At 71.3% G+C, this 16,561-nt stretch overlaps 1 protein-coding gene across 1 annotated transcript; it reads right to left on the reverse strand.

Annotated features, from left to right (window-relative positions):
• Positions 1-552: 552 nt before the first annotated feature.
• Positions 553-13,137, reverse strand: MAPK8IP2 (mitogen-activated protein kinase 8 interacting protein 2). Its single transcript, XM_086611155.1, has 12 exons — positions 13,073-13,137; positions 7,817-7,922; positions 6,915-7,154; positions 5,197-5,299; positions 2,656-5,046; positions 2,090-2,165; positions 1,809-1,981; positions 1,610-1,719; positions 1,406-1,525; positions 1,204-1,274; positions 854-952; positions 553-625 (listed from the first exon to the last, which is right to left on the reverse strand). Exons 1-12 carry the CDS (start codon positions 13,135-13,137, stop codon positions 553-555), a joined length of 3,627 nt encoding a protein of 1,208 aa, XP_086467281.1.
• Positions 13,138-16,561: the final 3,424 nt, after the last annotated feature.

The raw sequence follows: 16,561 nt of genomic DNA on the forward strand, positions 1-16,561 counted from the left end.
GGGGGACGGCATGGCCTCGGGGGCTTCATGGTTAGAGACGCCCACCCCAGCACTCCCATCCTCCCTGTACGCCCATCAGCCTCCCTCCCCACTCCCCCTCCAGCCCCATTCGCCCCTTTGTGCCCCCCTCACCACCCCTGCAAGCATTTGCCCCCCTCGCACACACCTACCCCCCCCATTCACCCCTTGGCATCTCCATCCCCGGGCAAGGGCACGGCTGGTGCCCTGCGGCCCCCGGGGCTGCCCTTGCTCATGCAGGGGGGGCGGCTTCTCCCCCAGCCCGAGGCTCGGCTGCGTCACCCCCGGGGCCGGGGTCCCCAGGGTGCGGGGCCGAGGCGGTGCTGGGCACACCCAGATACCCTGCCGTGGCGCGGGGCTGCGCCCGGCCCCCCGCCCCCCGAGAAGCGGTGAGGATGTGCGGGGAGTCCGTGGGGCGGGGGCTGGAGCGGGTGCGGGGGGGCCAAGCCGGCTGGTTGTGGGGTCAGACAGAGTCTCTGGCCGTCTGTGGGGCTGGAGTGGGGCGCGGAAGCGGGAGACCCAGCGGCTGCCCCCCTACTCCAGGTAAATGTCCTCTGTGGGGCACGCGTACTCCAGGTGCTCCTGGTAATATTCCTGAAACGCTCGTCTGCGAGGAAGGGCGCAAGGGGGGGGGCTCAGGGCTGGGAGGGGCTGGGGCCCCGACCCCAGCACCACAACCCCCCCACAGTGCCCAGCCCTGGCATTGGCACCTCCTGGCATCCCGCTCCCCCTGCACCCCCAGCCCTGGCACAGCCAGCCCCCACCCCATGGCACCCCCAGCCCTGGCACAGCTAGCCCCCCGCCCCCAGCACCCCCAGCCCCGTCCCCATCTTACCCGACGCACTCGGCGACGTGCCGCATGGATTCCTGGGAGACGAAGACGTGGCAGGCGAAGCGGCTCAGCACCGGGTGCTTGGTGATGAACCCGAAGTAGCTGCAGGAGGAGGGTGGGGTGAGGGGGGCACACCCCACTCCGGCCCCGTGGGCCGGGCCGGCGGCCGTGGGGGGCTCTATGGAGGGGATGCCCACCGGGACCCGGGGCTGGGACAGTCACGCCAGGACGGGGACCGAGCAGGGGACCTGGTGTGGCACCAGAGGAGTGGGGGTGCCCTCGGGCAGGGGCTGGAGGTGGGAGGTCCCTTGAGGCTGGGAGGGCCCAGGGGCTGTGGGAGGAGGGGGTCTCACCAGCTGTTCCGGGGGTGGCACCCGCAGAAGGAGATGTTCTTCATCTGGAAGAAGTGGCTGCAGCGCTCGAACTGGAAGAGAACAGCCGGCTGCGAGGTGGGCACCCAGCTCACCGCGGGGTGGGCGCCCGGCTCACTGTGGGGTGGGCTCCCAGCTCACCGTGGTGTGGGCACCCAGCCCCCCGCCCACCCGTGCCCCTCACCTCCTCATCCCGGCTGTACTCGGCGACGGTGAGGATGAGCTTGATGCCCTGCAGCGTGATCTCCAGGTCGCAGCTGGCCGGTGGGCGCAGGTGCACCGTCAGCTTCCTGGTGGTGGCAATCTAGGGGTGCAGGGCAGGGGGCTCGTATGGGTGCGAGGAGGAGGGGGCCACAGCGCCCTGCCACCCCCCCTCCCCGGGGCTCACCTTCTGCATGGCAGCGCAGAGGATGCCGTTGCCCTGGTGGTACGGCACCTCCACCGAGCCCAGGAACTGCACGTTGAAGCGCTCCACCCAGCACGGGTTCCTCTTCAGGCCTGTGCCGGCAGAGGGCACGAGGAGATGGCACCCCGAGCCCCCCGGCCCCGCCATCCTCCCACACCCCGGAGACCCCGCGGGCTCCTACCAACAGCATCTCTGGCATGGCCGACCACCTCGTGGGCGTAGAAGGCGGGGAAGATGCCCCTTTCGCCCGTCCGCATGTTGTAGCCCCGGTACCAGTAGTCGTCCTCCTCCAGCTCCACCAGGATGGGGTCATCCACGTCCAGCTCCAGCTCGTCCTCGTGGCGCGGGATGAACCTGGGGGGGGACGGCCAGAAGGAGGACGCGGGCAGGGAGGGGCAGAGCCGCGGCAGAGAGGGTGCCCGTGGCCGTGGCTGGCGCGGCGCGGCCAGACTCGCTGCTCACCTGAAGACGGCCCGGTGGGTTTGCTCCCGCTCCTCCCCGTTCACCATGCAGGAGAACAGCCCGAAGGACTCTGTGCCTGCGGAGGAGGAGGCGGCTGCCATGGGGCCGGGGGGCAGCTCCCACCCCACTGTGCCAGGGACGCCCCCCACCTCTGCACACCCCGGGAGGCTGCGAGACCCTCAGGGCGAGGGGAGTGGGGAGCAGATGGCCATCACCTACGGGCTCAGGCCCCTCCTTGGGGGTCCCACCTGTGCCCCACACCCAGCAGCGTGGGGCTGAGGACCCCATGGATTGCTGGTGCAAAGGGGCACCCAGCGAAACCTCACGGCCCCGGGGGGGACAGTCCACAGCCTTCGGGTCCAGCCCCGTACCCCCTGCAGCCACCCTGCCCCACCTCCTGTGCCATGCCATGCCATGCTGTGCCATGCCCCAGGGATGATGCCATGGCCAGGATGGCTGAGGCAGGATGGCGGAGGGCAGCCAGCCTGCCAACAGCACGTAGAGCAGCCTGGCATGGCACGGCATGGCATGGCACGGCATGGCATGGCACGGCACGGGTCACTTACTGGAGGAGCGGGAGGTGCTGTTGACAAAGACGTTGAGGAACTTCTTGGAGAACTGCAGGTCGGCCTCGGGGGACGAGTCCTCGGAGGAGCTGTGAGCGTCGGGGGCCACCAGCCCGTCCCCGAAGACCGCCTCGTCTTCCAGGTCGCAGCGGTCGCAGGCGCGCAGCAGGTCGCTGTCGTCGCTCAGCACCGAGGTGCAGCGCCGCAGGCTCACCAGCTCCAGCTGCGTGTGCTCGTCCACCACCAGCGTGTACTTCACCGAGTCGTAGGCCAGGGACTCGTCCAGCGCCCGCGGCTCCGGCGCCCCGGGGGCGGGCGGCAGCTCCCCGCCAAAGCCTCCCCGCAGCGGGTCCTCGGGGAAGGGGGAGCCCTTCAGGTAGGGCGCCGCGTCCTCGTCCGTCGAGTAAGCCATGGCGAAGCCGCGGTTGGTCTTGGCGGTGGAGACGTCCGGGGTGGGTGGGCCGGTGCCAGGGCACTGCCCCCGCGGCGCTAACCGGACGTCGTCGATCATGTCATCGGCCTCCAGGACACCCGAGTCCAGGTCCCTGTTGATGGCCCAGTCCTCGGGGCCGGTGGTCGGCGGCACTACAGCAGCGCAGTGCTCCCCGGCGGTGGCCTCGGTGCCGGGGGAGGCGCGTGGCGGGGCGCGGGGCAGGCAGCCCAAGGTGGCCAGGACCTCGGAGGCGTCCAGCCTGTCGAGGGTGACGGGGCGCCCCGGGAAGACGGGCGCGATGGTGTCGTTGGTGGGGTTGCTCAGGAAGAGGAAGGGGCCCGGCTCCTCGGCAGGCAGCTCCGGCACCGGCTCCGTGCCGGCACCCAGGGCCCGCTCGTCTTCGGCGCGCTGCAGGGAGCTGCGCAGCGTCTCCATGTCCACCAGCTCGATGGCGCGCTGGCAGCGGGGCAGGGCGGGCAGCTGCCCCGTGCCCACCGGGGAGTCCCGCGAGCCGGGTTCCCCATCCAGCGCCTCGCTCGGCATCTCGGGCTCCAGGTCGGAGGCCGGGGAGATGGTGTCGCAGAGCGAGTGGGTCTGCTGGAAGCACTCGTCCGGGCACTTGATGGGGTAGGAGCCCTCCGAGATCATCTTGTTGACGAGGTTGCTGAGCAGCCAGGGCGAGTCCGAGTCCTCGCTCAGGTCAGGCTCCGACTCCGAGTCGGAGTCGTACTCGCTGTTGTCCTCCTCGTCCGCCTCGGGCATCAGCTTGGGCCCCACGGGCAGGTAGAAGGAGCGCCGGATGCTCTCCAGGCTGTGGTCGGGGTCGATCTTCAGGTCCAGGGGGCTGGAGGTGGAGACGTCCGTCTGCCCCGCCGGCGCGGAGTCCGCCGGGTTCAGGCTGTCGTAGTAGCCCTCCGTCTTCAGCTCTGCCAGCCCGCGCTCCGGCAGCCCCCGCTCCAGGCTCTCCTCCTCCTCCTCCCTGCCCTTGTCCAGCAGCAGGGAGTCCTTGATGCCCATCAGGCCGGGGGCCTCCAGCTCTGTCTCCAGCTCGGCCTCCGAGGCGGGCGAGCTGGCCTCCTCGATGGAGTTGGTGAGGTGGGAGGAGCGGCCGCTGCTGCTGTCGCTGCTCAGGTCCAGCTCCGTCTCCGAGATGGAGGAGATCATGTTGCTGACCAGGCGCCCGCCGGCGAAGGCCGCCTCGATCTCCCCCTCCACGTCCGAGTCGGAGCCGGGCGAGCTCAGCTCTTCGCCGTGCCGGCCGCCGGGCAGGAAGGGCTTGGCCGTCCTGCTGGTGAGGTCGGCCTCGATGCCGGGGTCCGAGGAGGGCGAGGTGGTCTCCGAGGAGCCCGAGGGATGCCCGCGCATGCTGGCCGCCCGGCCGGGCTGGGGACCCTCCCCGTCGGAGCTGAGCGGCTCCGCGGGGCGCACGTAGGCGCCCGCCAGCCGGGCACCCTGCCCACCGCGCCGCTCGCCCACCGCCCCAGCCGCCGGCTCCTCCTGGGGTCGTGGGGAGCCGGGCTGCTGCCGGGGGGTCGCGGGGGACCCCGGGCTCCCGCCCCCCTCGCCGGGCACCGGCCCCTCCCGGCCACCAGCCACTTCATGCTTCGGTGGGGCGCAGCGGGCAGCGGCAGTGGGGGCGTGGGGTGGCGAACCCGCGGCGGGGCCGGGAGGAGCCACAGGCCCTGTTGGAGAGAGAGACGGTTTAGGGGGCGGCGGGTGGCGGTGCGACGGGGAGTGCGGTGCCCGCGGCGCCGAGCAGATGAGATTCATGTTATAATCTTCCCCGGCTCTCGGGGACGATGGGTTACCATGTGCCAGCGACTCGTGGCTGTTGCCGTGCGAGTCAAAGGGGGAGGGCTGCAGTGAGGCGGGGGCCCGCCCGGCCCCCCCGGGGCTCGGCCCCTTCGGGCTCTCCAGGCAGGGTCCGTCCTGGATGCAGGCGTGGGGAGACGAGTGTCCTGCAAGGGAACGCCGAGCCTGGCATCAGCCCCGGGAATGCCCCGCCGGGCTTTAACCCGGGGGGGCGGCTGCGGAACCCCCGGGTGGGAGCCCACCCCCGCCCCACGGCCCCGCTCTGGAGCGGGACCCCATCCCCATCCCGCGCTCACCAGTGTGTGAGGAAGAGGAGGAGGAGGAGGAGTGCAGAAGGGCGTCCTGCCAGGTGGTGCGGTGAGCGGGTGGCGCGAAGCCGCCGTTGTTGTTCAGGGAGTCCTGGGGGGAGAGCAGAGGCAGGAGGGGGGTGGGTGGGTGGGGGAGCCCCGAGGAGGGGACGTGGGGCCGAGCCCAGGGACAAGGCTCGGGGCATGTTTGGGGACCTGGCAAGGGGAGAGAGCCGGGGCACCGGGGCACCGAGTGTGGCTGGGCCGGCCCGGAGACGCCCCTCAGCGCAGCTCGGTGCTCCCCGCCGGCCTGGCAGCGCCGGGGCCACGTGCCCAGGGGCTTACCGGGATTAGGGCCACCATGTCCCCGGCTCCCCTGCCCAGCCAGACACATGCCCAGCATCACCTGCCACGGAGCGGGACCGAGGGACGGCACGCTGCCCAGCCCCCCGGCCCTGGGAGCAACACCCGGCATGGCACACGCCAGCACCGGCGCTGAGCCCATGGCACCCCCAGCACGAGGCCCCGCTGCTGCCGTCGCCCCAAAAGCAGAGCCCGACCCCGGTGAGTGGGACCCTGCGGCCTCCCCCAGAGAGCTGCTGGCGCCGCGGCATGGGCAGGAGCTGGCACAGCCAGGGCTGCCCCATCCGCTGCGGCGGCGGCTGCGGATTAGTCCCAGCGGGAAGCACGGGCAGCGATAATCCCACCGAGCGGGAGATTAGGGAGCGGGGCTGGCGCCACGTGCTGCAGGGCACGCACCAGCGTGGCGGCGGGGAGGGCGGCAGGGGCCTGGTGCAGCGGCGAGCGTTGACATCGCACGGGCTGCGCCGCAGCCCCGGGGTGGGTGCTGGGGGGACGGTGCCCCAGGACCAGGGTCTCGCCTCCTCCCGGGGCCGGTGCAAATGGGCCAGAGCAGGATTACCAGGATTCACACCCCGGGCATGCCAATTGGGGTTGGATCCTGCCATTGCCGGGGGCTCCGCTCACCCCCTGAGGGACGATGGACCCGGGTGGCCGGTGGGATCCAGCTTTGCCGGTGCCTCCCGCCGGGGTGCAGGGGGTCGGGGCTGGCAGGCGCTGGCAGGGAGCCCTGGGACTTTGCCACCCCCTGCACGGGCCCGGCCGAGACCCCCAGCAGCCCCTGGCAGCCCTGGCGGTGTGCGGAGCCCTCCTGGGAGCGGGAGGAGACGAGAATCCCAAAAGCCCCCCGGCACCATGGCAACGCAGCCGGATGCGGGCAGCACCGCACGCGGCTGCCCACACACTGCGGCGGCGCGGCAGCAGCTCGGGGCTGGCACCGCACACGCGTGTGCGCGGGGACACCCCTGCAGCGCCGCGCCTGCGGGGACCCCCCGCCCCGGGGATGGAAAAGGAGGGGCACGGTGCGCACCAGCACCCACACACGCGCACCCGTGCACACACACAGGGCTGGCAGGCGACACCCACGGTGCCCACCGCCCGCAGTGGCTCACAGCCCCCCACCACACAGAGCCAACTCAGCCCCAGGATCTGGCCCTTCTCTGACCCCCCCACCGTCCCCCACTCTCCTCCCCGGTGCTCCCGGTGCCCACCGCCCTGGCGTGGGCACAGCCCTCAGCCCACCCCCTGGGCAGAGCCCACCTCTGTGGGACCCCTTCCCACACTGCACCCACAGAGTCCCCGCTCTCCTCCCCGGGGGACCGAGACCCTGGGGGGGCAACGCCCCTCCCAGCTGCCCCCACCCTCACCTGGGTGCCCGGGGCCGTCAGGTTGAGGGTGGTGGGTCGGTGCTTCTGCGTCTCCTCCAGTGTGGGTGAGGGGATGGGTGAGGCCGAAGGGGACGGTGGAGCTTCCAGCTCGTTGCCTTCCTCCTCCTCTTCCTCCTCCTCCTCCTCCTCATTGTCGTCGATCATCTCAAACTCTTGGAAGTCATCCTGGAAGGTGCAGACGGGGTGCGGCTGCTCGCCGCGCTCCAGCACCAGGCAGTCCTGGGGATGTGGCATCGGGTGAGCGGCCACGGTGCTCGTGCCCACCCCAGGCACAGCCCCACTCCCCGGCATGGCACAGCCGCCACGGCACAACCCTCCTCAGCCGTTCTGCCGGCACCGCGCTGGCAGCACCTCTGCTCCCACCCCAACGGGATGGGGGTCTCCGTGAGGAAGCTGCCCTGTGCAGGGGACCAGGGATCGCCGCCAGCTCTGCCAGCACCCTGCCTGTCCCTCCCTGCCTGTGCCAGCTTCATCCCACCCATACACCTGCCCGGCCCCTGCCCGTTTCCCCAGCGCTGTTTCCGCTGGTGCTGGGCAGAGCTGGGGAGCTGGGTAAGGGGAGCTACCAGAACCGGGGGAGTGCGGTGGCACAGGGAGCACCCGGCTGGTAGGGCCAGCGTAAGGCTGGCGGCTGAGCCACCCGTGTCCACCACGGCCACCCCACGGGGCTCAGCCAGCAGTGGCAGGGGTCCCTGGGGTGTCCGGCCGTGCCGGGGGTCCCTGGGTTCAAGAACCCTGCCATGCACCTCCTTGGTGCCCGGGCACAGGCGACCCTCTGCCCCAGGAGGGGCTTTGCCGGGCCGATGCCCCCACCCAGTCCCCACCGAAGCTCTGGGCGGCCGCCGTGCCCCCGGGGGGCTCGGCACGCCCGGCTGCTGCACCTTCTCATAGTGGTCCGAATCGTAGTTGAGCCCGATGCCGCAGTCGTCCGTGATCTCCGACAGGTCCTCGTCATCGAACTCCTCCAGGCTGATGTCCTGGGGGGGCCTGGGGAGAGGGGCGGGGGGCAACGCAATGGTAAACCTCAGGGAAATGCCTCCCGTTCCCCCCCCGGCGCCACGAGGGCCCGGAGAGCCGAGCAGCACCACAGGCACGTGCTGGGGTTGTGCCGCCATCGCACCAGGGTGCCGGCGAGGCAGCGCCAGCTGGGCAGCACCGCAGGGACGCACTGGTAACACCATCACCCCACGGTGCCGGCACAGGAGCGCCAGCTGAGCCGACACGGCAGTGCGGGACACAGGATGCCAAGCCGCAGCCCGAGGATCAGCCCCATGCCAGGACCCAGGCGAGGCCGGAGCGACAGGGAGGGCACCGGCCGCGGTGCACGGGGCGGCCGCTCTCAGCGCCGCGTTCCCTCCCGCCCGGCTCCGCATTCACCGGAGGCGAATTCACCGGGAGCCCGGATTCACTACCAGCCTGGTGCTGGGCCAGCGAGAACCCAGCACAGCGGGAGCCCAGCACGGCTCGGCGCCACGCAGCCACAGGTTGCCCCCGGCCAGGCAGAGGTGCCGGGGTTGGCACCATAGCGGGCAGCGCGTCTCCCCGCTTCCCAGCCCAGCGACATCCCTGGAGCCAAACCCACGGCACGTGCCGCAGGCGAGGCGGGGAGGGGATGGCTGCGATCACCGGTTTGGGGTGACCTGTGCCGCTGGGCAGCTTTCCCGGCCACGGGGGTCTCCTTTAGGCAGGGACAGGGCGGCGAGGGAGGGTCGATGCACTGGCACCGCGGCCTTGCCCGCGCCGCCGCCCTGCCTGCCCCTGCCCGAGCAAAGGGCAGGCTCAGAAACCGAGCGGAGCCGCTCCGTCAGGAACAGGGGTGTCATGGAAACAAGCGGCTTCTGCAGGGAAAGGGGGAAAAAAACAGGGAAAAGAGAACTCTCGGCAGGATTTGGTGTCGGCAAACGGAAATGAAACGTTTCTGGCAGCTCTGTAGGGCGGGAGGTGCGGCAGTGCCCAGGCACCAGCGGGGACCCTCTGCCCACCCCAATGGGCCAGGGGCACCCAGGGCCCCCCCAGCCTGGCTCCGGGGGAGCTCCCAGCAGGGGCCAGCGCACGTGGGGCTCCTCCGGCGGGGACGGGCCTGGGGCCTCACCGGGACCCCACTGGGATCTGGGTGGGATCTCACCGGGGTCTCGGTGCCAGGACCCGGCTGGCAGCGGGAGCAGACCCCCACGCAGTGGGGGGGTCACAGCCCCCACAGCCGCGGCTGCCTTCCCTGCTTTGCCCCGAGCTTTTGCCCCCCCACTCCCCTCTTCCAGCCCCTCGCCCCAGCACGAGGCCGGGTGCTTCCTCCCGTTTCACGGGGAGCAAGAGTCCCCCTAATCACATAATTCCCAGAAGTAGGGCACCGGCACTGCACCAAACACTGGCACGGCGGTGGCGAAAGCATCGGAGCCAGCGGTGGGACCGCGGCCTCGGACAGCAGTGGGGGACAACGCTGAGACGGACCCCAGAGCCCGCCCGGGGGTGGGGGGGCCCCAGGGGTGGTGGTGGCAGAGCTCCCCCAGGACACCAGTGGGTGCTCCTGCAGGCAGCAGGGTGCAGGGCAGAACCCTCCAGCTGCCAGACCGGCTGCTGGGACCCACTGTGCTCCCCGGGGACGAGCGGAGGCCACGGGGGTCCCTCAGCCACCCAGGGGGACGCAGGCAGGAGGGCAGGGACAGCAAGGCCATGAGTCCTCCTGGGATGGAGACCTGCCAGCGTCTGGCAAACCCCCGGCCGGGCTCTGCTCCCACCTCCCTGGACCCTCCTCACCTGAGGGACCAACTCTGCCACCAGCCCTTGTCCTGGCTGAGGGGACACGCACACCAGGCTGGCACGGCGCAGCATGGCATGGCAAGGTGTGGTGTGTCATGGCATGGCGTGGCGTGGTGTGGCATGGAATAACACCCAGCCTCAGCGCGGCACGACCAACGCAACAAACCATGGCTGAAGTTTCTAGGTCACTCTGCTGCCAAGCTGGGGTGGGCATGATGGGCTCGGGCTGTCACCATGGGATGGGGATGCCATGGCGGGATGGGGCCACCAGCAAGAGTCAGCCCGGCCCCGTGCCCTCCCCAAGGAGCCCCTCGGGGACCCTGGCCGCGGCCCTGCTGCAGCCAGAGATGAGGCAGCACCATTGCTGCGGGTGCAGGGACACAGCGATGGGCACCGTGGACGCACAGGTGATGTGCAGCATCAGTGATGGTGCCAACAGGGCACCGCGGCCAGCTGGGGTGGTCACGCGGGTGGGGAGCACCCGAGTGAGGGTCCGGAGCTGACGTGGGTCTGAAGCAGCAGTTTGGGGAGGGGGGAGCTTGCCCCAGCCCCGCGCACGGAAAGGGGGATCAGGAAGGGCAGGAGGCAGCGGGACACCCCACTGCAGAGCGTGCAGGGACCTGGCACCCCACCGCGCGCCCCAGGCCAGCCTTGCCGCCTCTGCTTTGGCATGTCCTGAGTTGGGGGGCTGGGGCAGCACGGGGGGAGGGCAGGGAGCTGGACCCCGAAGGGGGTCCCAATATCACCCACCCTGGGGTGCAGGGAGCGGGGTGCAGCAGGGATGGAGAGCAGGGTGCACACTGGCACGGCACAGGAGCTGCCTGGGGCCAGGCTTCCCGAGGCGGCAGTGACGCCCGCGCAGGCCACGGAAAAGCCGAATTTCCTCCTTATTTTCAGAGCAGCTCCCTGGACGGTTCGCTCCGGCGGAGACTGCCCTGCAACAGCTCCTGCCGCAGGGACGGGCCAGGGACCGGGATGGCAGACGTGCCTCCAGCCCCCTGACGCCCCCCGACACCACCTGCTCCTGGGGGAAGGAAGAGCTGCAGGGGGGTCGGCGATGACCCTCGGGGGCCTGGGCCCGGCCAGCATCCCCCACCCCAAGCCAGGGGCTCCCACGGCCTGACCTGTGGCCGCCCCCGCCAGGGCTGGGCCCCCAGAGCCATCCCACCGAAGCCCTGCCAAGGCCCTGCCACGTGCGCTCCACAGCCTTCTCACGCCACTTTTCACGCCATTTCGCTTTGACCGGCTTCTCCTTCCCCTCCTGCCAGGGGATCCCACCCTGGCAGACCCCCCGGAGCCCCGGGCTGGGCACGGCCTCCCCAGGGGCCTCCCTGGAAAAGGCTCAGCCTGGATCCAGCACGGCAGAGCCCAGCTCAACCGCCCCAGGCCAAACCCGCTGCCCGGCACAGGTTGGACCGGCCGCCTGGCACTGCCAGGCCAAGGCACGCTGGCGCCGGGTCCCCGGTGCCGGCAATAGCCAGGGCCTCATCCTCCCTCATCAGCCCCTGCCAGGCTCTGGGGACCCACGGGTGCTCAGCGAGACCCGGCGGCACTCGCCACCACGGTGTCCCCGGGGATTTGAGCCGGTTCTCCAGGCGGGCACAGGGGTGCAGCGCCCGCTCCCCAGGCTGCCTCCTCCTCCCGGCGGGGAGCAGTGTGGGCTGGGGGCCGCAGCGGCATGGCAGGGTCACAGCTCTGGCCCCTGGGCACCTGCAAAGGGGCTTCGTGTTGCCCATGGCACTGCTCGTGGCACTGCCCATGGCTCGGGGCCACCGTCGGTGTCCGAGTGCTCCCACGGGAGCTGGGGGGCAGGGAGATGGAGCATGGCAGGGGGGAGTAGATGTGGCCAGCGCAGGGGCCAGGCTGCCGCCGTCCCTCCCTGGCAGAGTGTGAGGTTGGGGGACACGGGGGAGCAGCGACTCCTGTTCCGGGGGGCTGAACTCCCTGGGGGGAGAGGAGTGGGGCAGGGAGTTCCTGGCATGCTCCTGGCCCAGGTGCCAGCTGCAGCGAAGGGCAGGGATCAGCTCCGACCCCGCAGGGCGGGATGCGGGGGGAGCACGGCGAGGACACAGCCGAGACCCCCGGGGAATCACGGCCCGGGGCCCGGACCCCGCGCAGGAGGCAGGATGGAGCCGAGCAGCCTCCTGCCCTCCCCGCCCGCCGCGGGACGCCCGGGGTCGTCGCCAGGGATGGGGACGGCCCGGGGGGGCTGCCGTGACACCCGCCCCGACCGAGGGCGCGTCCCGCCCCCCCGCCGGACCTCGTTCCCTCGCTCCGCACCCCCGCGGCTCCCCCGCCACCACCCCCCATCTTCCCCGTCCCACCGCCCCGGCCCCAGCGCCCTGCGCCCCACCGCGGGCCCGGGGTCCCCGGCCCGGGGGGGTCCTGCCAAGGTCAGGCGGGGCGCAGGGAAGGGGGGTGCGGGCCCGGCCGTGTCCCCCTCTCCGCTCCGCGAGGGCCCCCCGGGAGGGCCTGGCCGGTGTCCGGGCCCCGCGCCTCCGGCTCCCGCGGGACCTGCGGGAAGGTGACCCGGGCCCTGGCGCTGCTCCCGCGGGGGCGGCGGGGATGGGGATGGGGGGGGGGGCCCTCGGTTTTCGGCACGCACCGGCTGTCGCCCGCGTCTGACCTCGGGAGCGCCGAGCCGCGGCAGGAGCCGGGGCGGCTGCCGAGCCCCCACCGAGCCCCGGGCCCACCGGCCGTGGGGTTCGTCACCCCGGGCCGAGGGACCCCCCCTCTCCCGCACCTGCGGGCGCTGGGGCCCAGAAGGGCCCGATCCTGGGGCCGGCACCGAGCATCCCCGGCCGCGTCCGGGCCCGCTGCGGCGCGGCGGGAGAGACAAAGAGGCGGCGGCGGCGGCGGCTCCCCCCGCAGCGGCGGGATGCGGCGGCACCGGGGAGGGGGAAGGGGGGGGGGGCACCTGAGCCCGGGGAGGCGGCGGGGCTCTGCCTCTCCGTGAACGGGGGGGGCTCGGTGGATGAGGGGGCAGAGGGGACCCCCCCGAGCCCCAGCATCCCCCGCCCGGGAGGGAGGATGCGGCCGGCGGCTGCTGCGTCGTTAATCCCCGGGACGGGGCCGCACCGGGCGGGCGGCCTGCGCGGCCCCGAGCGGCGGCGGCGGCCCCGGCCCCGCATCCCAAGGTGAACGGGCGGGAAGCGCGGCGGGGGGGCTCGGGCCCGCCGTGCCGCCGCCTCCCCCGCCCGCCGGGCCCCGTCCCAGCCCACCCCCCCCGCCGGGCCCCGGTACCCTCCGCCGCTGCCAAGGGCGGTGCACCGGGAAGGGCAGCCCCGGCCCCGCCGCGCCGCAGTGCCCCGGCCCCGCCGGGCCGCCCCCGCCCGCGGGCACCCCGCGCCCACCCCCCCCCCGCCGCGCACCGGACTCACCTGCAGCCGGGCGGGGAGAGCGAGTGGAAGGTGGAGAGCGAGAACATCTCGGCGCGATCCGCCATCTTCTCCCGGCCGGGGCTGCGCCGGACTGCGGAGCTGCGCGGGGAGCGCGGGGAGCGCGGCCGGGCGGGGCGCGGGGGCGGGGAGCCGCGCGGGGGGGGGGCGGCGGCGGGGCGGGCGGGGGATGGGGCCGAGGGCAGCCCGGGGGGGGGCTGAGAGCGAGGGAGGGGCCGGGAGGGGCGGGGGCGGGCGGGGGGATAGGAGGGGAGCGGGGGGGGGGGGGGCGGTATAGGGAGGGGAGCGGGGAGGGGCGGGCGGTGGTTACAGGGAGGGGGGCGGGGTGTATGGGGGGGGGCGGGCGGTGGTATAGGGAGGGGATCGGGCGATGGCGGGGGGGGCTGTCTGGAGGGCAGCGGGGAGGAGCTGGGGGCTCCCTAGGGAGGGGAGGGGGGGCTGGGGGCGAGCAGGAGGGGCTGATGGCCGAACAGGGCGGGGGACGGGGGGTGTCTAGGAGGGGAGGGGGCTGTGTAGGGAGGGGCCCGGGGGTCTGTATAGAGGGGGAGCAGGAAGGTGCTGTCGGTTCCCTATGGAGGGGAGCTGGGGCTGCACAGGGGGCAGCGGGGGGCTGCGCAGAGGCGCGGGGCGGTATAAGGAGGGGCAGGGTCCGCGTGGTACCTGGGAGTGCTGCGCGGGGGGTGCAGAGCTGCGCGGGGGGCTGTGCGGGGGGCCCTACAGGGAGATGTAGAGGGATGTGCAGGGGGGATTCGGGGGGGGGGCACAGGGACGTGCGGGGGGCTATAGGGCAGGGGCAGGGCGGGGCAGGGGCCGTATAGGGAGGGGCAGGGGGTCTATAGGGACGGATAGGGGGTCTATAGGGACGGATAGGGGGTCTATAGAGAGGGGCGGGGCGTCTATAGGGAAGGGCAGGGGGTCCGTAGGGACGGATAGGGGGTCTATAGGGAGGGGCAGAGGGTCTATAGAGAGGGGCAGGGGGTCTGTAGAGATGGGCAGGGGGCCTATGGGGAAGGGCAGGGGGCCTATGGGGAAGGGCAGGGGGCCTATAGGGAAGAGCAGGGGGTCTATAGGGAGGGGCAGGGGGTCTATAAAGAGGGGCAGGGGGTCTATAGGGAGGGGCAGGGGGCCTATAGGGAAGGGCAGGGGGCCTATGGGGAAGGGCAGGGAGTCTGTAGGGAGGGGCAGGGGGTCTGTAGGGAAGGGCAGGGGGTCTATAGGGAGGGGCAGGGGGTCTGTAGGGAGGGGCAGGGGGTCTATAGGGAGCTGTGCGAGGGGGCCGGGAGCCGTGCGGGGAGGCGGAGGCGGCGCAGGCCCGGCCCGGCGGGCGGGGGCGGCCCCGGGGCCGCCGGCGGAGCTGTCCGGTGCTGACGGGCGGGGCTGTCCGGGCCCCGGTGCTGACGGGCGGGGGGGGCCGGCAGGGGCCATGGGGGATCCGGGAGGTGCTGGAGGTTCGCGGTTGGGGGGCAGAGAGCAATGGGGGGGGGGGGGGATGCCCCGGGGGGGATAGGATGGGGTCCGGGAGGAGGGGAGGGCTGTGCTTTGGGGAGTGGGGTGCAGGGGGTGTCGGGGGGGGGGGGGGCGTGTACGTGCACTGGGACGAGGTGCAGTGGGTGCTCAGGAGGCTTTTGGGGGTCTGCGGATTGAGGGGAGGGGGTGAAATGAGGTGGGGAGAGAGGGAGTGGGGGGGTTCTCGAGGCAGCAAGGGGCCCAGCAGGATTTGGAGGTGGGGGGTCAGTGCACTGAGGAGCGGGAGAATACAGCGAGGAGGGGGTCAGAGGCTGCAAGGGCAATCGGGGGGGGGGGGGTTGAAAGAGGTGGGAGCACAGAGAGGGGGGCACGGAGGGAGGGGACACCTGTGCGGGGGGAGGGCCCGGGGGGGAGGGGCACAGGGGGACCCACGAGTCCGTGTGTCTGGGGGGCCATGCGGTGGGTGAGCGGGTGCAATGGAGGGTCCCACATTGGGACTGGGATGCAGTGGGGGGGCTGGGGCCAGTCTAGCTGCCCTCTGCCCACCCCCATGCCAAGGACCCCCGGGAGAGATCAGGGCCAGTGCTGTGCCAGTGCAGAGCGTGGGGGGGGGGGACAGCCACCCCAGTGGAACCCTGAGATGCCCTCCAAGGGGGGGGGTCCCAGGTATCCGTGGGGATGAAACCCCCCCAGCTTGCAGGCAGAGCAGACCCGCTCGGGAGGCAGCTCCCATGCCCCCATTCCCAGATGGAGGCAGCAGCTGCCCAAAGGGCACTGCCCGTCCTGTGGGACACCACCAAGGATGCGTAGGATCATGGAATGGTTTGGAAGGGACCTCAAAGATCATCCAGTTCCAACCCCCTGCCATGGGCAGGGACACCCTCCACTACACCAGGTTGCCCAAAGCCTCATCCAACCTGGCCTTGAACACTGCCAGGGATGGGGCAGCCACAGCTTCTCTGGGCAACCTGTGCCAGTGCCTCCCCACCCTCAGAGGGAAGAATTTCTTCCTTAGATCTCATGGAAATCTCCCCTCTTTCAGTTTAAAGCCATTGCCCCATGTCCTGTCACTACACACCCGTGTCCAAAGCACCTCTCCAGCTTTCCTGTAGCCCCTTCAGGCACTGGAAGGTGCTGGAAGGTCTCCCCGGAGCCTTCTCTTCTCCAGGCTGAACAGCCCCAACTCTCCCAGCCTGTCTCCAGAGCAGAGGTGCTCCAGCCCTCGGATCATCTCCGTGGCCTCCTCTGGTCCCGCTCCAGCAGCTCCGTGTCCTTCTGATGTTGGGGACCCCAGAGCTGAAGGCAGCACTGCAGGGGGGTCTCAGGAGAGCAGAGCAGAGGGGCAGAATCCCCTCCCTCGCCCTGCTGCCCACGCTGCTTTGGATGCAGCCCAGGACACGGTTGGCTTTCTGGGCTGCCAGCGCACGGTGCCGGCTCACGTTCAGCTTTTTGTCCACCAGTACCCTCAAGTCCTTCTCCTCCACAGGGCTGCTCTCTATCCATTCACACCCTACTCTGTACTGATAGCAGAGATTGTCCCAACCCACGTGCAGGACCTTGCACTTGGCCTTGTTGAACCTCACGAGGTCCACACAGGTGCCACCTCTCCAGCCTGTCCAGGTCCCTCTGGATGGCATCCCTTCCCTCAGGTGTGCCAACAGCACCACTCAGCTTAGTGTCATATGCAAACCTGCTGAGAGTGCACACGATCCCACTGTCCACGTCACTGATGAAGATATCATGGAATCATTAAGGTTGGAAGGGACCTCTGAGATCATCAACTGTCAACCCACACCTAAACCACGTCCTGAACTGCTACATCTACACGTTTTTCAAACACTTCCAGGCACGGTGACTCCAGAACTTCCCTGGGGAACTTGTTCCAATGTTTGACGGCTCTTTCACTAACAAAATTTTTCCGAATATCCAATCTAAACCTCCCCTGGCACAACCTGAGGCCGTTTCCTCTCATCCTATCACCTGGGACAAGAGCCCGACCCCCCC

Source organism: Tauraco erythrolophus, chromosome 4 (assembly GCF_009769465.1).
Source record: "Tauraco erythrolophus isolate bTauEry1 chromosome 4, bTauEry1.pri, whole genome shotgun sequence".
NCBI lineage: Eukaryota > Metazoa > Chordata > Aves > Musophagiformes > Musophagidae > Tauraco > Tauraco erythrolophus.